Source organism: Mesoplodon mirus (genome assembly GCF_964341445.2).
Source record: "Mesoplodon mirus genome assembly, chromosome: 2".
Taxonomy (NCBI): Eukaryota; Metazoa; Chordata; class Mammalia; order Artiodactyla; family Ziphiidae; genus Mesoplodon; species Mesoplodon mirus.
In genome coordinates, this window is record NC_138977.1 from 136,517,627 (window position 1) to 136,543,294 (window position 25,668).

Consider the following 25,668-nt stretch of genomic DNA (forward strand, 5'->3'; position numbering starts at 1 on the left):
GACTGACAACAGAACTAGGCTTATAAGAGTATTTTTTAGGTGAGATGAAAATGATTGGTTGGTTAGAAATTTCATGGAGAGGAAGTAGGTGGTGTCTACAGTGATGGAGGTATGAGGTGACAAGGGACATAATTTGAATAAAACCAAATAATGGAAAGAAAGGGAAATCTAAGAGATTTTTCCAAGAATATAGTATTTAGATTTGATTATTTTCCATAAGGAATGAAGGAGAAAGAAAATTAAAAAATAATCCTAAATTCCCAGCCTTAGAGATTAGAAGAGTGATGGTACTGGCTGAAACACATATCAAAGGAAAAGAATAAATTTTTATTTAGGACAAGGTCAGGTGAGGAGGTTAAGGAAAATAAATATCATTCATAACTTAGGCAAGATCTCAAAGTGGAGATGTCTCAGAAGTTTCGCATAAGAGGTATGCTTTCAAGAAAGTGATTAGGTTTTTACCCATTTATTACATAATCTCTATTAATAATGATGTGACCTATAATAACATCAAATTACTGTTTTCTGAAGGCTCTGCTTGAGGAGAAGCAAAAAGAAGAAGATATAGAGAAAATGAAAGAAACGGTTTCTCGGCTTGCGCAAGATGCTGCCATAAGAACCAGGAAGGAAGTAAGGGGGTTTTAATTATATTTAAAATTCAAAATTTTACAGAATTTCACAGCTTAAGAGTAGATACTACCTGAGTTTTTGCCTCGTGGACATAGCTAATTAATTGTCAACTGATTGTATCAATTGTGCTGAATTTCAAATAAAAATCATCTCATGATAGTAGCCCCTAACATTAGTGCCGGGGTGAGGTAGAGGTAGGGGGTAGGGCAAGTGGGAAGGAGAGAGATTTAGGCTAGGAATATAGTGAAGATTAACACACCTGAAGTATGATGTAAAGAAGAAGGGTCAAAAAGAAACTTAGAACATACAAGAAGCAAGAGAAGAAAACCTACTATTATTTGTAGTATATTAGAGTATCTTAGGACTGGAGTACCAGAGAAATCTGCTTTAACCTCTTATTTTATTTGTAATGAAGCTGAAACCCATGAGAGGTTATTGGCTCACTCAAAATTGTACACTAATTAAAGCCAGAACTTAGACTCACACCTTCTCCTTGCTATACTGAGCCCAACGTTGTTTAAATTGCATCACGCAGATACCTATATGATTTGTGAATTGTGTTGTTCTTTGCAATTCCATTATCAAGACTAAATCTTATTTTTTTGTGTTAAAGCAATGAGTTGTTTCTTAGTTTGAATTGCAAGCCTTATGAAAGTTAAAAGTGTCTTGGGGGCTTCCCTGGTGGCGCAGTGGTTGAGAGTCCGCCTGCCGATGCAGGGGACACGGGTTCGTGCCCCGATCCCGGAAGATCCCACATGCCGCGGAGCGGCTGGGCCCGCGAGCCATGGCCGCGGAGCCTGTGTGTCCGGAGCCTGTGCTCCGCAACGGGAGAGGCCACAGCAGTGAGAGGCCCGCGTACAGAAAAAAAAAAAAAAAAAAAAAAGTGTCTTGGAAATATGTTTGCTTTCATATAAAGAGAGAGGGAAGACATACATTTATTTGCCTTTTCCTCTGGTATGGATATGAATTAATTCATAAGTGGTGAGGTAAAGTTAAAAAGTGTAAAGTGAGTTTAGGAGGAAGAAACAACGAAAACCCATTTTAAAGATGAAAAAACTGAAAAACAGAGTAGTTAACTAACTTGCTTAGGGTTCCACCTCTAGGAAGTAACAGAACTGGGTTGCAGATGAGCTCTACTCTCAATCACTATGAGAAATGGTTTATCGTGGATTTTGTATTTTTTTTATTTTTAGAAATTTTCAAACCCATAAAAAGGAAAGAGCTGTATAATGAACACTTATTTACCTCTCACCCAGAAAACTCTTAGTGTCTTGCTACACCCATTCCATCTCTTTATGTTACATACACATTCTTCCCTTGTGCCAAACATTCAGACATAGGCTGCAGGCCTCATGACACTTCATGTTGTCATCTGTTTCCCCAGAAAAAGGACATTTTGCTACACAACCACACCACAATTACCATGTCTTAAAAAAAATCAACATTACTTCAATTCACACTCGAATTTCCCTAAAATATTGTTTATAGCTGTTTGGTCTTTAAAATTCAGGATCCAATCCATGTTTACGCATCATTGTATTTGACTACCACATCTCTGTAGTCTCCCTTAACCGAGTCCCCTGCCTTCCTTTGTATGTGACAAAGAATCCTTTGTAGAATCCTTCAGAATATTCCACATTTGGATTCATGTGACTGTTTCGTTTTGATTAGATTCAGGTCATTTCTGGCAGAGTGATATGTATACCTACATCCCACTTCATCACATCAGGAAGCTGTAATGTCAGTTGTACATTGGTGATGCTAAGCTTGACCATATGATTAAGGTGTTAAGACCAGATCTTTCCATTGTATACTTTATAAATAATTGGGGAAGATACTTGAAGACCATGCAACTATCCTTTTCCACCAAAATCTTTCATCCAGTGGTTTTGTCATCCATTGATAATCCTTGTCTAAAATAAATAAATATATGGGGTAATTAGAAATTCTAATTCTGTCAATCTTTCTATACATTTATTAGCTGTTATTTTTTGGTTAGGGCTAGAGTCCTGCCCCCTTTGTTTGTTATGATGGATTCGTTTTTATTTTTTTATTTCATGATTCATTGCTATTAGTCTTCATTTTTTTTCTCAATTTGTCTCTCTAGTTTTCCTGGATAAATGATATTTCTCATCTTCTACTTTCCTTGCCTCAGACCTAGAATCAGCCAGCCACTTCTTTAAAAAGCCTTGGTTGTAATTTTTAATTTGATATTTTGTCAGATAGATGAATTAGCAAAAGCAGAAATTCCTGTTTTCATTTTTACTGTAATATTTGCATTAATATGCTTTCCTACATATTCATAAAGACTATGAAATTATTAACATAAGTGATTTCAAATTATATATACTATTATGATCATAAACCCTCATGTTACCTGCATCATTTCTAGATACTAAAAAGAACACTTTTAAAAAACTATGTGAGAGACAGACAGACATGATCGAGCTTATAAGAACCAAAATTATTTTATTCTAGGAACCTTCATGACTTAGTTTCAGCCTGAATATTCCTTATCTATAATGGGGATAATAACTACTTCATCATGTTGTTGTGAGAATTAATGAGATAATAACACGTAAAGCACTCTGAACAGTTCATAACACATTAAATCTCAATAAATCCTAACTATGATTGTCACTGACCTGTAAATAGGGTGGGTTGATTTTTAATAAAATTTTTCATAGGAAAAGCTACATCAAATTATAACCTAAAATGGAACGGAAATGGACCCACATATAATATGCTCGGCAAGCCTTCCAAAAGATAACTCTAGTTTAATTAACTAAAGTGTATAGCAGTATTGTAAATGTTCTAAAGAAGATTTACATCATGTTTGAGAAATAATCCATTTTATAAGATGCTAGAAAATTTCCAAAAACCTTTGGGTCATAAATGTGTACTGATGATATATCATCAGAATCAATATTCTTCATGGTCTTTTTAAAAACATGAGTAGGGACTTCCCTGGTGGCGCAGTGGTTAAGAATCTGCCTGCCAATGCCGGGGACACGGGTTCGAGCCATGTGTCCAGGAAGATCCCACATGCCATGGAGCAACTAAGTCCGTGTGCCACAACTACTGAGCCTGTGCTCTAGAGCCCGCGAGCCACAACTACTGAAGCCTGCACGCCTAGAGCCTGTGCTCTGTAACAAGAGAAGCCACCACAATGAGAAGCCCACACACTGCAACGAAGAGTAGCCCCCACTCACCACAACTAGAGAAAGCCTGCACACAGCAACGAAGACCCAACACAGCCAAAAATAAATAAATAAATTTATTAAAAACATGAGTAGAGGGCTTCCCTGGTGGCACAGTGGTTGAGAGTCCGCCTGCCAATGCAGGAGACACGGGTTCGTGCCCCGGTTCGGGAAGATCCCACATGCTGCAGAGCGGCTAGGCCCATGAGCCATGGCCACTGAGCCTGCGCTCCGCAAAGGGAGAGGCCACAACAGTGAGAGAGGCCCACGTACCGCAAAAAAAAAAAAAAAAAAAATGAGTAGATATTAGAAAAAAATATTGTCTTAGGAGCCACCCTGAGGAGATGTGACTAATTCTTGAAAATACTCTGTACACATAAATTCTACTATTTCTGAAGATATTTAACTGCTAATTAAAATAAGGGTTTTTCTTATAAAGTAATGTGGCACTGAAATATGATGTGTACTATAAAAATATTCTTCTGTTTATAAAACAAAAGTGCCTTAAAGCTATTAATTACATTTTTAGTGTATATTTCAGTTTTTCTCCTGACTTGCTCTGTGGTAGCAGATCTCAAAGTATTGTTCAGGTGGTCTGCAAAATCATACCTACTTTCATAATTATAGTAAAACAGTTTGCTTTTTTCACAGTCATTCTCTCATGACTCTGCAGGGTTATCTTCCAGAAATTGATGGTATGCAACAACACAACAGCTTGAACATGGAAATAGATATGAGAGTCTAGCTATCTTCTATTAAGCCATAGACATTAAGGAAATTTGCAAAAATGTAAACTAATACCACTTCTAAAAATTTTTTTAATTTTGGGGAAATACACATTTTCACAAAAGTGTATTTTTTATGTTAACCTATAAAGGGTTATTATTTATAAAGGGATTAATAAGTAAATATTTTGAGATTTTCTGTTTTCATTTCTAATATGGTAAATTTTAATCGAAAGAGAACCCATTATAAAGACCAAAAATTTGACAAACACTTTAGGAGACATCATCATCCTGTTCACTTACTTCCACTGTTATGATAAATTCTTGACTCTTTAATACATTGTGTGCTTATCCTTTATGCCCTAAAAGTTATAATTTTATTTTTTATCAAAATTATTATTCTAAATGTTTTTATTGGATGTTAATTATTTTTACTGTAGACCTAAATAATTCATAGATATCTTAATTTACAGGTTGCAAACACAAGAAAACAATATAATGTACAGATTTCTCGACTAACAGAAGAACTTTCAGCCCTTCAAATGGTATGTTAGAAGACTATACTCCTATTTTCTTCTGAATATTGTTTACTTTAAAAGCCAGAAAACATTTTTTTAACATCTTTATTAAGTTTAGTTGCTTTACAATGTTGTGTTAGTTTCTGCTGTATAACAAAGTGAATCAGCTATACATATATATATATCCCCATATCCCCTCCCTCTTGCATCTCCCTCCCACCCTCCCTATCCCACCCCTCTAGGTGGTCACAAAGCACCAAGCTGATCTCCCTGTGCTATGTGGCTGCTTCCCACTAGCTATCTATTTCACATGTGGTAGTATATATAAGTCCATGCCACTCTCTCACTTCGTCCCAGCTTACCCTTTCCCCTCCCCATGTCCTCAAGTCCATTCTCTATGTCTGCATCTTTATTCCTGTCCCACCCCTAGGTTCTTCAGAACCATTTTTTTTTTTTTAGAGTCCATATATGTGTGTTAGCGTATGGTATTTGTTTTTCTCTTTCTGACTTACTTCACTCTGTATGACAGCCTCTAGGTCCATCCACCTCACTACAAATAACTCAATTTCGTTCCTTTTTATGGATGAGTAATATTCCATTGAATATATATGCCACATCTTCTTTACAAGATACATATTATTGCACATTCATTTATTCAGAAGATACTTATTATGCCAGGAACTGTAATAGATGCTAGGAAAAGAATAAAAATCAAAGGTAAACATGTTATCTGCAGTCTTGGAACTTATGATCTAGTAGGAAAGATGGATGGCATTTATCACGTTTTACTATGATTACCTTTTTGGGACAAAAAATGCACAGGGTCTGTTGAAGCATCCATCTGTAGCTGATACCATATGCTGAGTTCATCTGAGAGACCAGGAAGAAAGAAAAAGTATACATGATGGTGGAAGAGAAAGACAGTCTTTCCAAAAGAAATGAGTACTCAAGGATGAGTAGGCAAAGAAGGGAGAGGAAAGAGTGCTTGTGTGACTAGAGGTGGAATTAAATATATAAATTTAACTTGAAGATCTGATGAAATGGAATTTAATAACCTTGCTCACAGGGGCATAAAAGTACAAGAATTTCCAGAGATTGGGAAGATATTTTCAACTTTACAAACTCATCTCTCCTGAATATCCATATCACTTTTAATCTTTCTTACAAAATTTAACAATGAATTATGTCTTGTAATAAATGTTATATTGTATTACGCCTCTCTTTCTCTGTCTCCTTGTCTTCCTTCTCATTCCCTCCCTCCCCTGTAGAAGAGTCTTATGTTTTCCTTTATTTTCCCCATTGCCTAATATACTATTTTGCACAGTATGTTTTCAATAAATCCTTATTGACTGATTGATATTTAAACACCTCTGAAAGAATGATCACATCTTTTCCACATTCTACAAACCAGTGTACATCATGAGACCTTAGTTATTGTATGTGGGTCCTGAGAGTTTTAGAACAAGAAACAGTGTTACTTTTTGTTTGTTTAATGTCATTTGTTCTAACACTATAGGAACATTAAGTAAAATTAATGGGATGCAGTGTGGCCAATTAGTCATGTCTAATTGTTCGTTGTTTTTCAGTTTTACTTCCTCTTCTGTCACCTTGCTATTTTGCTTGTTCTCTTACATGGACTGATTTACTATCAAAAGATTTACAACTTTGAAGAAGAGGGGTTTTACCCCAGTCTAGGATTATTTAATAAATTATAAACTCTGGAGGGACAAGAACATTATTTATTTCTATTTAGGAATGTGTACTAGGTAAGACCTGCAGGGATTTTAAAAATAACTCTTAGCTGTGTAACAACCAGAGCTTCGTAAACTCACTTTAGAGTAAAAAGAAGACATAATTTCAGATTATTACAGAATGTGCTTCTTAGGATTTATAGTAAAACATTTGTAACTCATAGCTAAGTGGATTTTTCTAAAGATATTAAATATTATCTGATGTCATGTTGGTTTGGTGAAAAAAACTGTACTAATTGAAGTGTTTGAAATATTAAGCATTTAGAGGTATATTTGAAGAAAGACATGTTCAGCTACTTTAAAAAGCAGATTTTCTCAGGAACTCAGACTACAGTTTGAGGCATAATAACCTAATGTCGACTATTGATTTCTATTCTTCATTACCAATTTTACCATCTGTGCACTAAACATGAATTCAGGGAGGGAAGTTAAGCATACTTTAGCTAACCCAAAGCTAAGTTATGCTTGCAGGAAAGTTAAAGTCTTGTATTTTAGGTTAATGTGTAGATTTTTTGGATAGGTTTAAGAAAAGGCCAGAGGGAGTCTGTCTCAAGCCACATATCTCGCTTTGGAGAGCAACATATGCAGCATATGTTTCTCTTCGAGTACTCAAGGTTTTACTTCTGCCAAGTAGCAGAGGTTTTTTGCTAATCTATAGCAAATTAGGGAGAGGATTGGTTATAAATGCCCAAATTTATACATGTAAAATGAAACATTCATTATGATCTTTTTTTTGATCCATCAATTTTTTAGAAGTCTAATTTCAAATTCCCAAATACATGGGTATTTAGACTCCTTTTTATTACTAATTTCTAATCTGGTTAAATAGAGATCACAGATCATGTTCTATATGATATTGATTCTTAATATTTGTTGAGACTTTATGGTACACTATGAGGGTATGATTTTGGAAGCACTCCATGAGTTCTTGAAAAAATTTCTAGTATCATTGGGTCATTTCCTGTCCAAAAGGTAGGAATATTGGTGGTGATTAATATCTGAAAAGCTTTTAATAGTAATTTTAAATGTTTGCTTTAGTTTTTAGTGTATTTCTGATAGAATTCTTATATTTCCCCTTAAAGGTTTCTACTTTTCTGTCTCATTTTAACTTTGTTATCTCAGGTTAAGTAAATATTCAACCATTGTTGTTTGGCAGTTAAATGGTGGATTAGATAAAGAGAGATTCATAACACATTTATAACATATCTTTCTTTATATGCTACTCACCAGACCCAGAAGTGTGATCTAACCTTATTATTAATATCTACATTAAAAATCATTTGGGAATCATATCATAGATGCAGAAAAAGCATTTGACAAAATACAGCACGCATTCATGATAAAAAAAAAATCTCTCAGTAAACTAGGAACAAAGGGAAACTTCCTCAATTTTGTAAAGAATATCTATTAAAAAACCTACAGCTATGGAACTGAAAGCTTTCCCACTAAGATCAGGAACAAGGCAAGGGTGTCCCCTCTCACCACTGCTTTTCAAGATCATACTGGAAGTACTAGCTAATGCAGTTTGACCCCCCCAAAAAAAGGAAGTAAAAGGTATTCAGGTTGGGAAAGAAGAATTTGTTTTCAGATAACATGATTGTCTATGTAAAAAGTCCAAAAGAATAAAAAATAAAAACTCTGGAACAAAGAAGTGATTATAACAAGGTTGTAGGATACAAGGTTAATATACAAAAGTCAATTGCTTTCCTATATACCAGCAATAAACAAGTGGAATTTGAAATTAAAAACACAGTGTCATTTACACATTGTCATTTGCATTAGCACCCCCAAAATTAAATAGTTAGGTGTAAATCTAACCAAATATATATGAGAAAAACTACAAAACTCTGGTGAAAAACAGCAAAGAAGAACTAAATAAATGAAGATAGCCCATGTTCATGGATAAAAAGACTCAATATTGTCAAGATGTCATTTCTCCCCAAGTTGATCTATAGATTTAGAAATCTATATTCCAATTGAAATCCCACCAAGTTATTTTGTGGATATTGGCAAACTGATTCTAAAGTTTGAATGGAGAGGCAAAAGACCTAGAATAGTCAATACAACATTGAAGAAGAAGAACAAAGTCAGAGGACTGACACTGTACTGCACTTCAAGACTTACTTGAAACCTACAGTAACCAAGACAGGGTATTATCAGTGAAACAACAGACAAATAGATCAATGGAACAGAACCCAGAAATAGACCCACAGAATACAGTTAGCTGATCTTTGACAAAGGAGCAGAGGTAATATAATGGAGCAAAGATTGTCTTTTTTTAACAACTGGTGCTAGAACAATTAGGTATTCACATGAATGAATCTGGATACAGATCTTACATAAAAATTAATTCAAACGGGGTCACAGACCTAAATGTAAAATGCAAAACTATAAAATTCCTAGAAGATAACATAGGAGAAAAATCTAGATAATCTTGGGTTTGGCAATGAGCTTTTAGATACAACACCAAAGATATGATACATGAAAGAAACAACTGGTAAGTTGGGCTTCATTAAAATTAAATTTTTCTGCTCCGTGAAAGACACTATCAAGAAAATGAAAATTGAAATCATATATTGGGAGAAAATATTTACAAAAAAAACATATCTAATAAAGGACTATTACCCAAAATATACAAAGAATCCTTAAAACTGAACAGTAAGAAAACAAACAACTTGATTTAAAAAATTGAGCCAAAGACCTTAACAGACACCTCACCAAGGAAGATTTACAGATGACAAATAAGTAAATGAAAAGATACTCTAAATCCTATGTAAAAATGCAAATTAAAACAACAATGAGATACCACTTATTACACCAAATAAGTGCCAGATATACCTATTACAATGGCCAAAATCCAGAACACTGACACCACCATATGCTGACAAAGAGCAATAGGAACTCTCATTCATTGCTGGTAGGAATGCAAAATGGTACAGCCACTTTTGAAGGGAGTTTGCTCTTGTCTTACGAAAGTAAATATACTCTTATCATAGGATCCAACAATTGCATTCCTTTGTATTTAGCCAAAGGAGTTGAAAACTTATGTTCACAAAAATCCTGCACATGGATGTTTATATTATAGCAGCTTTTGTCATAATTGCCAAAACTTGGAAGCAACCAAGATGTCCTTCAGTTGGTGATGGGTAAATAAACTGGTACATCCAAACAATAGAATATTATTCAGCACTTAAAAGAAATGAGCTACGTCACCATGAAAAGACATAAAGGAAACTTAAATGCATATCACTAAATTAAAGAAGCCAGTCTGAAAAGGTTACATAATATATGATTCCAGCTATATGACATTCTGGAAAAGGCAAACTATGGAGACAGTAAAAAGATCAGTGGTTACAAGGGCTTAAGGAGGAGAAAGAGAGAGATGAATAAGTGTAGGCAAAGCACAGAAAATGTTTAGGAGAGTGAAACTACTTTATATGATACTATAATGGTGGATATATGTCATTATAAATTTATCCAAACCCATAAAATGTGCAACACCAGAGTGAACTCTAATGTAAACTATCGCCTCTAGGTGATAATATTGTGAGATGTAGGTACATAAGTTTTAACAAATGTACCACTCCATCATGGGATGTTGATAATGGGGAAGGCAATGTATGTATGGGGGCAGGAAGTATAGGAGAAGTCTGTAACTTCCCCTCAATTTTGCTGTGAACCTAAACTGCTCTTAAAAAATAGTCTATTAAAAAATTACGTGAGGTAAGTTATGAACATAGGATAAATGCCAAATTTCACACCAGAAAATTACCTTTTCTTAGATTAGCAACTTATTGTATGAACATATATGGAACATTAAAGTTACATTTCTTGGGGGGACCTTCAAGATGGTGGAGGAGTAAGACATGGAGATCACCTTCCTCCCCACAAATACATCAAAAATACATCTACATGTGGAACAATTCCTACAGAACACCTACTGAACCCTGGCAGAAGACCTCAGACTTCCCAAAAATCAAGAAACTCCCTACATACCTGAGTAGGGCAAAAAAAGAAGAAAAAACAGAATCAAAAGAATAGGGACGGGACCTGCACCTCTGGGAGGGAGCTGTGAAGGAGGAAAAGTTTCCACACACTAGGAAGCCCCCTCAGTGGCGGAGACGGGGAGTATGCAGGGAGGAAGCTTCGGAGCCACAGAGGACAGTGCAGCAACAGGGATGCAGAGGACAAAGCGGAGAGATTCCCACACAGAGAAACGCTGCTGACCAGCACTGACCAGCCTGACAGGATTGTCTGCTCACCTGCCGGGGCAGGTGGAGGCTTCGAGCTGAGGCTCGGGCTTCAGAGTTCAGATACCAGGGAGAGGACTGGGGTTGGCTGCATGAACACAACCTGAGGGGGCTAGTGCGTCACAGCTAGCCGGGAGGGAGTCCAGGAAAAAGTCTGGATCTGCCTAAGAGGCAAGAGACCATTGTTTCGAGGTGTGCAGGGAGAGGGGCTTCAGATCACTGCCTAAACGAGCTCCAGAGATGGGTGCGAGCCACGGCTATCAGTGCAGACACCAGAGACAGGCATGAGACGCTAAGGCTGCTACTGCAGCCACCAAGAACCCTGTGTGAAAGCACAGGTCACTACCCACACCTCCCCTCCCAGGAACCTGTGCAGCCCGCCACCACCAGGGTCCCGTGATCCAGGGACAACCTCCCTGGAAGAACAAACAGCACGCCTCAGGCTGTTGCAACATCACACGGGCCTCTACCACCACAGGCTCACCCCACACTCCATACCCCTCCCTCCCTGCTCCTGGCCTGAGTAAGTCAGAGCCCCCAAATCAGCTGCTACTTTAACCCCATCCTGTCTGGGTGAAAAACAGATGTCAGAGGGCGACCTACATGCAGAGGCGGGGCCAGACCCAAACCTGAACCCCGGGAGCTGTGTGAACAAAGAAGAGAAATGGAACTTTCTCCCAGCAGCCTCAGGAGCAGCGGATTAAATCTCCACAATCAACCTGATGTACCTGCATCTGTGGAATACCTGATTAGACAATGAATCATCCCAAAATTGAGGCAGTGGACTTTGGGAGCAACTGTAGACTTGGGGTTTGCTTTCTGCATCTAATTTGTCTCTGGTTTTATGTTTATCTTAGTTTTTAGCATTTAGAGCTTATTATCATTGCTAGATTTGTTTATTGATTTGGTTGCTCTCTTCCCTTTTATGTGTGTGTGTGTGTGTGTGTGTGTGTATTTTCCTTTTTCTCTTTCTGTGAATGTGTAGGTGCATGCTTCTTTGTGTGATTTTCCCTGTACAGCTTTGCTTTTACCATTTGTCCTAGAGTTCTGTCTGTCTGTTTTTTTTTTTTTTTTTTTAGAATAGTTTCTAGCGCTTGTTATCATTGGTGGATTTGTTTTTTGGATTCGTTGCTCTCTTCTTCCTTGCTTTTTCTTTTATCACTTTTCTATTTTTTTGTTTTAAAGAATATTTTCCTTATCTTTTATTTTACTAACTTTATTTTATTACACTGTATTAGTTTCTTCCTTTCATTCTCCCTTTTCTTCTGAGCCATGTAGCTGACAGGGTCTTGGTGCTCAGGCTGGGTGTCAGGCCTGAGCCTCTGATGTGGGAGAGCTGAGTTAAGGATATAGGGCCACCACAGACCTCCCGGTCCCACATATTATCAAATGGTGAAAGCTCTCCCACAGATCTCCACCTCAGTGCTAAGACCCAGCTCCACTCAAGGACCAGCAAGCTAGACACTCTATGCCAAAAAACTAGCAAGAGAGGAACACAACCCCACGCATTAGCAGGGAGACTGCCTATAATCATAACTTCACAGAAACTCCAAAACACACCAACAGACACAGTCCTGCCCACCAGAAAGACAACATCCAGCCTCATCCACCAGAACACAGGCACCAGTACCCTCCACCAGAAAGCCTATACAAGCCACTGAACAAACCTTGCCCACTGGGAGGAGACACCAAAAACAATGAGAACTACGAACCTGCAGCCTGTGAAAAGGAGACCCCAAACACAGTAAGTTAAGCAAAATGAGAAGGCAGAGAAATTCACAGCAGATGAAGGAGCAACGTAAAAATCCACCAGACCAAACAAATGAAAGGAAATAGGCAGTCTACCTGGAAAAGCATTCAGAGTAATGATAGTAAAGGTGATCCAAAATCTTCAAAATAGAATGGAGAAAATACAAGAAATGTTTAACAAGGACCTAGAAGAACTAAAGAGCAAACAGACAATGAGGAACAACACAATAAATAAAATTTTAAATTCTCTAGAAGGAATCAATAGCACAATAACTGAGGCAGAAGAATGGATAAGTGACTTGAAAGATAGAAGAGTGGAAATAACTACCACAGAACAAAATAAAAAAGAATGAAAAGAATTGAGGACAGTATCACAGACATATGGGACAACACTAAACACATGAACATTCGAATTACAGGGGTCCCAGAAGAACAAGAGAAAAATAAAGGGACTAAGAAAATATTTGAAGAGATTATACTTGAAAGCTTTCCAAATATGCTAAAGGAAATAATCAAGTCCAGGAAGTGCAGAGTTCCATACAGGATAAATCCAAGGAAAAACACAACAAGACACATATTAATCAAACTATCAAAAATTAAATACAAAGAAAAATATGAAAAGAAGCAAGGGAAAATCAACAAATAACATACAAGGGAATCTCCATAAGGTTAACAGCTGATCTTTCATTTGAAACTCTGCAAGCCAGAAGAGAGTGGCAGGACATATTTAAAGTGATGAAAGGGAAAAAACCCAGCAAGGATCTCATTCAGATTTGACGGAGAAATTAAAACCTTTACAGACAAGCAAAAGTTAAGAGAGTTCAGCACCACCAAACCAGCTTTACAAAAAATGCTAAAGAAACTTCTCTCGGCAGGAAAAATAAGACAAGGGAAAGACCTACAATAACAAATTCAAAACAATTAAGAAAATGGTAATGGGAACATACATATCGAGAACTACCTTAAATGTAAATGGATTAAATGCTCCAATCAAGACACAGACTGCATGAATGGATACTAAAACAAGACCCGTATATATGCTGTCTACAAGAGACCCACTTAGACCTAGGGACACATACAGACTGAAAGTGAGGGGATGGAAACAGATATTCCATGCAAATGGAAATCAAAAGAAAGGTGGAGTAGAAATTCTCATATCAGACAAAATAGACTTTAAAATAAAAACTATTACAAGAGACAAAGACAGACGCTACATAATGATCAAAGGATCAATCCAAGAAGAAGAAATAACAATGTAAGTATTTATGCACCCAAACATAGGAGCACCTCAATACATAAGGCAAATGCTAACAGTCATAAAAGGGGAAATTGACAGTAACACAATAATAGGAGGGTACTTTAACACCCCACCTTCACCAATGGATAGAGATCATCCAAAATGAAAATAACGAAACACAAGCTTTAAATGATACATTAGACAAGATTGACTTAATTGATATTTAAAGGACATTCCATCCAAAAACAACAGAATACACTTTCTTCTCAACTGCTCATGGAACATTCTCCAAGATAGATCATATCTTGGGTCACAAACCAAGCCTTGATAAATTTAAGAAAAGTGACATCAAGTATACCTTCAGACCACAATGCTATGAGACTAGATATCAATTACAGGAAAAAATCTGTAAAAAATACAAATAGGTGGAGGGTAAACAATATGCTACTAAATAACCAAGAGATCACTGAAGAAATCAAAGAGGAAATGAAAAAATACCTAGAAACAAATGACAATGAAAACATGATGACCCAAATCCTATGGGATGCAACAAAAGCACAAAAGCAGTTCTAAGAGGGAAGTTTATAGCGATACAATCCTTCCTCAACAAACAAGAAACATCTCAAATGAACAACCCAACCTTACACCTAAAGCACTAAGAGAAAGAAGAACAAAAAAACCCCCAAAGTTAGCACAAGGAAAGAAATCGTAAAGATCAGATCAGAAATAAATTAAAAGGAAATGAAGCAAACAATAGCAAAGATCAATAAAACTAAAACCTGGTTCTTTGAGAAGATAAAAAAATTTAATAAACCATTAGCCATACTCATCAAGAAAAAACGGGAGACGACTCAAATGAATAGAATTGGAAATTAAAAAGGAGAAGAAACAACTAACACTAGAAATACAAAGGATCATGAGAGATTACTACAAGCAACTGTATGCCAATAAAATGGACAACCTGGAGGAAATGGACAAATGCATAGAAAAACACAGCCTTCCAAGACTAAACCAGGAAGAAAGAGAAAATATAAACAGACCAATCACAAGAACTGAAATTGAGACTGATTAAAAATCTTCCAACACACAAAAGCCCACAACCAGATGGCTTCACAGGTGAATTCTATCAGACATTTAGAGAAGAGCTAACACCTATCCTTCTCAGACTTTTCCAAAATATCACAGAGGGAATAACATTCCCAAACTCATTCTATGAGGCCACCATCACCCTGATACCAAAACCAGACAAAGTTGTCACACAGAGAGAAAACGGCAGGCCAATACCACTGATGAACATAGATGCAGAAATCCTCAAAAAAATACTAGCCAACAGAATCCAACAGCACATTAAAAGGATCATACACCATGATCAAGTGGGGTTTATCCCAGGAATGCAGGGATTCTTCAATATACACAAATCAATCAATGTGTTACACCCTATTAACAAATTGAAGGAGAAAAACCTAATTGTCATCTCAATAGATTCAGAAAAAGCTTTTGAAAGAATTCACCATCCATTTATGTTAAAAAAGCTCCACAAAGTAGGCATAGAGGGAACTTACCTCAACATAATAAAGGCCATATGTGACAAACCCACAGTTTTTCTGGTGAAAAACTGAAAGCATTTCCACTAACATAAGGAACAAGACAGGGTTGCCCACTCTCACCACTATTATTCAAAATAGTTTTGGAAGTTTTAGCCACAGCCATCAGAGAAGAAAAAGAAATAAAAGGAATCCTAATTGGAAGAGAAGTAGTAAAGCTGTCACTGTTTGCAGATGACATGCTACCATACACAGAGAATCCTAAAGATTCTACCAGAAAACTATTACAGCTAATCAATGAATTTGGTAAAGTAGCAGGATACAACATTAATGCACAGAAATCTCTTGCATTCCTATACACTAATAATGAAAAATCTGAAAGAGAAATTAAGGAAACACTCCCATTTACCATTGCAACAAAAAGAATAAAATACCTACGAATAAACCTATCTAAGGAGAAAAAAGACCTGTATGCAGAAAACTATAAGACACTGATGAGAAAAATTAAAGATGATAAAAACAGATGGAGAGATATACCATGTTCTGGTTTTTTTTTTTTACATCTTTATTGGAGTATAATTGCTTTACAATGGTGTGTTAGTTTCTGTTTTATAACAAAGTGAATCAGTTATACATATACATATGTTCCCATATCTCTTCCCTCTTGCGTCTCCCTCCCTCCCAGCCTCCCTATCCCACCCCTCTAGGTGGTCACATACCACCAAGCTGATCTCCCTGTGCTATGCAGCTGCTTCCCACTAGCTATCTATTTTACGTTTGGTAGTGTATATATCTCCATGCCACTCTCTCACTTTGTCACAGATTACTCTTCCCCCTCTCCATATCCTCAAGTCCATTCTCTAGTAGGTCTGTGTCTTTATTCCTGTCTTACCCCTAGGTTCTTCATGACATTTTTTTTCTTAAATTCCATATATGTGTTAGCATTCAGTATTTGTCTTTCTCTTTCTCACTTACTTCACTCTGTATGACAGACTCTAGGTCCATCCAGCTCATTACAAATAGCTCAATTTCGTTTATTTTTATGGCTGAGTAATATTCCATTGTATTATATGTGCCACATCTTCTTTATCCATTCATCCGGTGATGAATACTTAGGTTGTTTCCATCTCCTGGCTATTGTAAATAGAGCTGCAATGAACATTTTGGTACATGACTCTTTTTGAATTATGGTTTTCTCAGGGTATATGCCCAGTAGTGGGATTACTGGGTCATATGGTAGTTCTATTTGTAGTTTTTTAAGGTGCCTCCGTACTGTTCTCCATAGTGGCTGTACCAATTCACATTCCCACCAGCAATGCAAGAGTTTTCCCTTTTCTCCACACCCTCTCCAGCATTTATTGTTTCTAGATTTCTTGATGATGGCCATTCTGACTGGTGTGAGATGATATATCACTGTAGTTTTGATTTGCATTTGTCTAATGATTAATGATGTTGAGCATTCTTTCATGTGTTTGTTGGGAGTCTGTATATCTTCTGTGGAGAAATGTCTGTTTAGGTCTTCTGTCCATTTTTGGTTTGGGTTGTTTTTGCTATTGAGCTGCATGAGCTGTTTATAAATTTTGGAGATTAATCCTTTGTCAGTTGCTTCATGTGCAAATATTTTCTCCCATTCTGAGGGTTGTCTTTTGGTCTTGTTTATGGTTTACTTTGCTGTGCAAAACCTTTTAAGTTTCATTAGGTCCCATTTGTTTATTTTTGTTTTTATTTCCATTTCTCTAGGAGGTGGGTCAAAAAGAATCTTGCTGTGATTTATGTCATAGAGTGTTCTACCTATGTTTTCCTCTAAGAGTTTGATAGTTTCTGGCCTTACATTTTGGTCTTTAATCCATTTTGAGCTTACCTTTGTGTGTGCTCTTAGGGAGTGATCTAATCTCATACTTTTACATGTACCTGTCCAGTTTTCCCAGCACCACTTATTTCAGAGGCTGTCCTTTCTCCACTGTACATTTCTGCCTCCTTAATCAAATGTAAAGTGACCATATGTCTGTGGGTTTATCTCTGGGCTTTCTATCCTGTTCCATTGATCTAAATTTCTGTTTTTGTGCCAGTACCATACTGTCTTGATTACTGTAGCTTTATAGTATAGTCTGAAGTCAGGGAGCCTGATTCCTCCAGCTCTGTTTTTCGTTCTCAAGATTGCTTTGGCTATTCGGGGTCTTTTGTGTTTGCATACAAATACAATTGTTATATCTTCTTAGATCAGATCCCTTGATCATTAGGTAGTGTCCTTCTTTTTCTATTCTAATAGTCTTTATTTTAAAGTCTATTTCGTCTGATATGAGAATTGCTACTCCAGCTTTCTTTTGATTCCATTTGCATGGAATATCTTTTTCCATCCCATCACTTTCAGTCTGTATGTTTCCCTAGGTCTGAAGTGGGTCTCTTGTAGACAGCATATATATGGGTCTTGTTTTTGTATCCATTCAGCCAGTCTGTATCTTTCGGTGGGAGCATTTAATCCATTTACATTTAAGGTAATTATTGATATGTATGTTCCTATTCCCATTTTCTTAATTGTTTTGGGTTTGTTATTATAGGTGTTTTCCTTTTGTTTCTTGTCAAGAAAAGATCCTTTAGCATTTCTTGTAAAGCTGGTTTGGTGGTTCTGAGCTCTCTGGGCTTTTGCTTGTCTGTAAAAGTTTTAATTTCTCCATCAAATCTGAATGAAATCCTTGCTGGGTAGCGTAATCTTGGTTGTAGTTTTTTCTCCTTCATCACTTTAAATCTGTCCTGCCAGTCCTTTCTGGCTTGCAGAGTTTCTGCTGAAAGATCAGCTGTTAACCTGATGGGGATTCCCTTGTGTGTTATTTGTTGTTTTTGCCTTGCTGCTTTTAATATGATTTCTTTGTGTTTAATTTTTGACAGTTTGATTAATATGTGTCTTGGCGTATTTCTCCTTGGATTTATTCTGTATGAGGCTCTCTGTGCCTCCTGGACTTGATTAACTATTTCCTTTCCCATATTAGGGAAGTTTTCAACTATAATCTCTTCAAATATTTTCTCAGTCCCTTTCTTTTTCTCTTTTTCTTCTGGAACCCCTATCATTCGAATGTTGGTGCATTTAATGTTGTCCCAGAGGTCTCTGAGACTGTCCTCAGTTCTTTTCATTCTTTTTTTATAATCTGCTCTGCTTTAGTTATTTCCACTATTTTATCTTCCAGGCCACTTATCCGTTCTTCTGCCTCAGTTATTCTGCTATTGATCCCTTCTAGAGTATTTTTAATTTCATTTATTGTGTTGTTTGTCATTGCTTGTTTCCTGTTTAGTTCTTCTAGGTCCTTATTAAATGTTTCTTGCATTTTCTCTATTCTATTTCCAAGATTTTTGATCATCTTTACTATCATTATTCTGAATTCTTCTTCAGGTAGACTGCGTATTTCCTCTTCATTTGTTAGGTCTGGTGGGTTTTTATCTTGCTCCTTCATCTGCTGTGTGTTTTTCTGTCTTCTCATTTTGCTTACCTTACTGTGTTTGAGGTCTCCTTTTTGCAGGCTGCAGGTTCGTTGTTCCTGTTGTTTCTGGTGTCTGTCCCCAGTTGTTAAAGTTGGTTCAGTGGGTTGTGTAGGCTTCCTGGTGGAAGGGACTAGTGACTGTGTTCAGGTGGATGTGGCTGGATCTTGTCTTTGTGGTGGGCAGGTCCACGTCTGATGGTGTGTTTTGGCGTGTCTGTGGCCTTATTATGATTTTAGGCAGCCTCTCTGCTAATGGTTGGGGTTGTGTTCCTGTCTTGCTAGATGTTTGGCATAGGGTGACCAGCACTGTAGCTTGCTGGTCGTTGAGTGAAACTGGGTGTTGTTATTGAGATGGAGATCTCTGGGAGATTTTCGCCGTTTGATATTACATGGAGCTGGGAGGTCTCTTGTGGACCAGTGTCCTGAAGTTGGCTCTCCCACCTCAGATGCACAGCACTGACTCCTGGCTGCCGCACCAAGAGCCTTTCATCCACACGGCTCAGATTATAAGGGAGAAAAAGAAGAAAGAAAAGAAAGAAAGAAAGAAAGAAAGAAAGAAAGAAAGAAAGAAAGAAAGAAAGAAAGAAAGAAAGAAAGAAAGAAAGAAAGAAAGGAAGGGAGAGAGAGAGAGGGAGAGAGAGGGAGAGAGGGAGGGAGGGAGGGAGGGAGGAAGGAAGGAAGGAAGAAAGAAAGAAAAGACGATAAAAGAAAATAAAATAAAGTAAGGTAAAATTTAAAACAAAACAAACAGAACAAAAAAGGGGCAGATAGAACCCTAGAACAAATGGTGAAAGCACAGCTTTAAAGACAAAATCTCACACAGAAGCATACACATACACATTCACAAAAAGAGGAAAAGAGGAAAAAATAATAAATCTTGCTCTCAAAGTCCACCTCCTCAATTTGGGATGATTCGTTGTCTATTCAGGTATTCCACAGATGCAGGGAACATCAAGTTGATGGTGGAGATTTAATCCTCTGCTCCTGAGGCTACTGGGAGAGATTTCCCTTTCTCTTCTTTGTTCGTACAGCTCCCGGGGTTCAGCTTTGGATTTGGCCCCGCCTCTGCGTGTAGGTCACCGGAGGGCGTCTGTTCTTTGCTCAGACAGGACGGGGTTAAAGGAGCCGCTGATTCGGGGTCTCTGGCTCACTCAGGCTGGGGGGAGGGAGGGGTACGGAGTGCAAGGCGAGCCTGCGGCGGCAGAGGCCAGTGTGACATTGCACCATCCTGAGGCGCACCGTGCATTCTCCCGGGAAAGTTGTCCCTGGATCCCGGGACTCTGGCAGTGGCGGGCTGCATAGCCTCCCCAGAAGGGATGTTTGTAGAGTGACCTGTGCTCGCACACAGGCTTATTGGTGGCACCAGCAGTGGCCTTAGCATCTCATGCCCATCTCTGGGGTCCACGCTGTTAGCCACGGCTCATGCCCATCTCTGGAGCTCCTTTATGCAGCGCTCTTAATCCCCTCTCCTCATGCACCAGGAAACAAAGAGGGAAGAAAAAGTCTCTTGCCTCTTCGGCAGGTCCAGACTTTTCCCCGGACTCCCTCCTGGCTAGCCGTGGTGCACTAATCCCTTCAGGCTGTGTTCACCCCTCCAGTCTTCTCCCTGCGCTCCGACCGAAGCCCAAGCCTCAGCTCCCAGCCCCGCCTGCCCGGCGGGTGACCAGACAAGCCTCTCGGGCTGGTTAGTGCTGGTCAGCAACGATGCTCTGTGCAGGAATCTCTCTGCTTTGCCCTCCCCAACCCTGTGGCTATGCTCTCCTCCGCGGCTCCGAAGCTCCCCCCCCGCGCCACCCGCAGTCTCCACCACGAAGGGGCTTCTAGTGTGTGGAAACCTTTCCTCCTTCAAGGTTCCCTCCCACTGGTGCAGGTCCCATCCCTATTCTTTTGTCTCTGTTTATTCTTTTTTCTTTTGCCCTACCCATGTACGTGGGGAGTTTCTTGCCTTTTGGGAGGTCTGAGGTCTTCTGCCAGCATTCAGTAGATGTTCTGTAGGAGTTGTTCCACATGTAGATGTATTTCTGATATATCTTGATGGAGAATGCCGCGACCCGACGATCCAACTTTAGTATTCTTAATCTTTAGTGTCGTGCTCTGCAAGTACTGCAAGCCTGGATGACTCACTGGTTACAAGAAAAAGCCAGACAGTGAAAACCAATGCAATATTGTTGCATTTGAATATTAATGTTTTTGAACACAGACTACTGAAGAAATGTTTTCTGACTATAGGTTGTTCACTGGATAAACACCTCTGTGGCATGCTATTCAAGCCAGCTCGTGTGTCAGGAAAGGAGCCTGGCTGCCACTGCTCCTGACAGATGTACTGTGGTCATATCCTGAGGCCTCTGGGTATGGTTCTGGGTAGGGATGATAGTGCCTGATGTTGGCAGAGGCTCACGTCCTTGCGAAAGACCTGCTAGTGTTGGAGGGTCTCTGGCAGAGGCGAGGGGTGGCTGTGGCTCACTGTGGAGACAAGGACACTGGGAGCAGAAATTCTGGGAAATACTCCTTGGCATGAACCCTCCCAGAGCCTTGATATACCATGTTCTTGGACTGGCAGAATCAACATTGTGAAAATGACTCTACTACCCCAAGCAATCTACAGATTGAATGCAATCCCTATCAAAGTACCAATGGCATTTTTCACAGAACTAGAACAAAAAATTTCACAATGTGTATGGAAACAGAAAAGACTCCGATTAGCCAAAGGAATCTTGAGACAGGAAAACAGAGCTGAAGGACTTAGGCTTCCTGACTTCAGACTATAGTACAAAGCACAGTAATGAAGACAGTATGGTACTGGTACAAAAACAGAAATATAGATCAATGGAACAGGATAGAATGCCCAGAGATAAACCCACGTACATATGATCACCTTATCTTTGATAAAGATAATATACAGTGGAGAAAAGACAGCCTCTTCAATAAGTGGTCCTGGGAAAACTGGACAGCTACATGTAAAAGAATGAATCTACAACACTCCCTAACATCATACACAAAAATAAACTCAAAATGGATTAAACACCTAAATGTAAGGGCAGACACTGTAAAACTCTTAGAGGAAAATATAGGCAGAACACTCTATGACATAGATCACAGAAAGATCCTTTTTGACCCACCTCCTAGAGGAATGGAAATAAAAACAAAAATAAACAAATGGGACCTAATGAAACTTAAAAGCTTTTGTACAGCAATGGAAACCATAAACAAGATGAAAAGACCACACTGAGAATGGGAGAAAATATTTGCAAACGAAGCAGCTGACAAATGGTTAATCTCCAAAATATACAAGCAGCTCATGCAGCTCAATATCAAAAAACAAACAACCCTATCCAAAAATGGGCAGAAGACCTAAATAGACATTTCTCCCAAGAAGATGTACAGCTTGCCAAGTACATAAAAGGATGCTCAACATCACTAATCATTAGAGAAATGCAAATCAAAACTACAGTGAGGTATCACCTCAGACCAGTCAGAATGGCCATCATCAAAAAATCTAGAAACAATAAACGCTGGAGAGGGTGTGGAGAAAAGGGAACACTCTTGCACTCTTGGTGGGAATGTAAATTGATACAGCCTCTATGGAGAGCAGTATGGAGTTTCCTTAAAAAACTAAAAATAGAATTACCATTTGACCCAGCAGTCCCACTACTGGGCACATACCCTGAGGAAACCATAATTCAAAAAGTGTCATGTAGCACAATGTTCATTGCAGCACTATTTACAATAGCCAGGACATGGAAGCAACCTAAGTGTCCACTGACAGATGGATGGATAATGGAGATGTGGCACATATATTCAATGGAATGTCACTCAGCCATAAAAAGAAACAAAATTGAATTATTTGTAGTGAGGTGAATGAACCTAGAGACTGTCATACAGAGTAAAGTAAGTCAGAAAGAGAAAAATTAATACCATATGCTAACACATATATATGGAATGTAAAACATAAAAGAAACATGGTTCTGAAGAACCTAGAGTCAGGACAGGAATAAAGTTGCAGCCTTAGAGAGTGGACTTGAGGACGGGAGGGGAAGGGTAAACTGGGAGGAAGTGAGAGAGTTGCATGAATGTGTATACACTACCAAATGTAAAATAGGTAGCTACTGGGAAGCAGCCGCATAGCACAGGGAGATCACCTGGGTGCTCTGTGTCCACCTAGAAGGGTGGGATAGGGAGGGTGGGAGGGAAATGCAAGAGGGAGGAGTTATGGGTATATATGTATATGTATAGCTGATTCACCTTGTTATACAGCAGAAACTAACACACCACTGTAAAGCAATTACACTCCAATAAAGATGTTAAAAAAAAATAAAGTTACATATCTTATACACTAACAGTTCTATCTTAATAAAAGATAAATTTAGATTAATAATCTTATTTACAACATAGGTTTAAAGATCTTCATTATAATCAGAGTTTATTAATTTGGGATCATAATTTAGAAGTTACGTATTTTGAACTTTAAAAACATGTTGTTTTATAGTATTTCTGTAAAATAAAGCTATGATAAAGATAATTAAATATTAGCAGTGTACTGTCAGCAAAGCAGGTTCATCCAGCACGCAATAGTAGAAAATAACCACACCCATTCTCACAAATAAATAGAGAAAAACAAATAGCTGTGAGGAGCCAGTCGTTATAATGATTGTTCTTAGTTTTAGTCTCATTTGCAAATTTTTTAATTTGTTGAGTATTGATATGCTTGTTTGATTTTAGTGATTAAAACCTTTCGAGTCAGAAATGTTTTATTTCATGTTAATGAAACATTTTTACTATGTCCACTGGCTGCTTATAAGTTTTGCAAAAGAAAATTAACTGTTTTAGAATTTATATACCCATGCATCTTTTAGGGCATGGGTTATGCTGTGGTGTTGTGTCACTGTCTAGTTCTATGTTACCTTTTAAAATATGTGGTTAAGAATATATGAAAAGGAAAACTGTAATATGAGAAAGGGGTCTCATTTATTTATTTCTCCCCAGAATCCCTCAACCTCTGTTTTCCATCTAGTATGTTTACTTAGAACTTCTTGGCATTCTATGCCAGAGGTGATCTCTGAAATCCTGAGATAGGTAGTTCTTTGAAGATTTGAGTTTTTTGTTTTTGTTTTTTCCCCTAATAATCAGTATGGTCCTGCTATACAAATAGATAAGTGTGGTATTCTTATTATGAACATATCATTTTCCTTTTCTATTTTTCTTAAGGTTTTACAAATATATTTATTTACAACATGATTTGAATTTATAGGAGTGTGCTGAAAAACAAGGCCAAATTGAACAAGCCATTAGGGAGAAAAAAGCAGTGGAAGAAGAACTAGAAAAGGTAAAGAGAAAAAGGAAAAAATCACTACCTAAAACCCAACTGCAAGTATTCAACATTACTGTCTGCTTTCATCATACTATCTACTAGCAACCCCTATATTATAAGTATTCTCCTGGTGAGTGCTTTTATTTGCTTGGATTATTTTCAGAATCTGCATTTAAGTACTGGTATTGCCTGTATACATTTCTTAACAAGAGTGGCCACATTATTTGAACTTTTTACTTAAAGGTATAAATTTTACAAAGTAACTGTATTCCTTGCTTAGACCTCATCCCAATATTAAATTTTATTTTATCTTTCTTCTCTTTTTAAAATTTCTGCCAACTCTTATTGGGTGTAGGCCATCTATAAATATAAAAAATATATATAACCAAAAAATTATAAATTGCTATGATTTTTACCTTTTTAAAAACACAGATTTTTAATCACAGTTAGGAAAGAATATTTACCCCAGTGACATTTGAGAATGAATATTGCAAGAAGTCTACAGTTTGAAATTTATTTCTTACTTAGATAACTCTTTTTATTTAGCAGTAAATATCCCACTCTGTTAAAATAACTTGGGGAGAAAAAGAGCTAAATTTGATTCAGCAAATCAAATTGTGTTTTAGGTGCTGCATTAGGAACTTTCATAGAGAGGTTAGGTAATTTACCCAATGTTAAAAAAATACTAAATGGTAGAGTCAGAGTTTGATTTTCAAAGAAGAGCTATGTGTTATAAAAAAACTTGTGTTATATCTCTATTATTGACATAAAAAGATTATGACAACATCAGATAATAAAAGAATAATTTAAAAAGGAGAATATAGTATATAATCCCATTTGTGGGGGAAGAAAAAAAGAAATATACATATTATGTTCAGGGTAGGCCATTCATGGTCACCACTCCTACAAGGTTGATCCCTTCTGAGTTTCCCTCTGTTATGGAATAGGACTAGGTCCCATTTAGATTGGACCTGCCATTAAGGTTTGGGATGAATTTTTTTTATATCACATGGCATAGGTTAAGGAATAGGCTTTATTGGGGAAATGTAAAACCTACAAGACTAAAGGCAACAGGTAAAGAGAAGTCGCAGCTTTCTCTTCTCCCACTGTTCCACAGACAAGTATGCTATAGTCAAAATACTGCTGGTCTGGTAGTATAGGTCTGTATTTTAGTAGCAGGACATTGACATTTTGATACTCTGTCTTTTTGTAGAGCAGGAGTGACAGAGCAGTCTTGTCAGTGAGAGAAGACACAGGTTACTTGGCCAAGCATTCTGGATTGG

At 37.6% G+C, this 25,668-nt stretch overlaps 1 protein-coding gene across 3 annotated transcripts in view; it reads left to right on the forward strand.

The window, feature by feature from the left end:
- SCLT1 (sodium channel and clathrin linker 1) overlaps positions 1–25,668 on the forward strand; it is a 283,591-nt gene that overhangs the window by 171,066 nt on the left and 86,857 nt on the right. For all 3 annotated transcript variants that reach the window (XM_082603421.1, XM_082603422.1, XM_082603420.1), the window contains 3 exons: positions 532–630; positions 5,029–5,100; positions 24,326–24,400. In XM_082603421.1, coding sequence (XP_082459547.1) covers positions 532–630; positions 5,029–5,100; positions 24,326–24,400 — 246 coding nt within the window. The remainder of the gene's footprint in view (positions 1–531; positions 631–5,028; positions 5,101–24,325; positions 24,401–25,668) is intronic.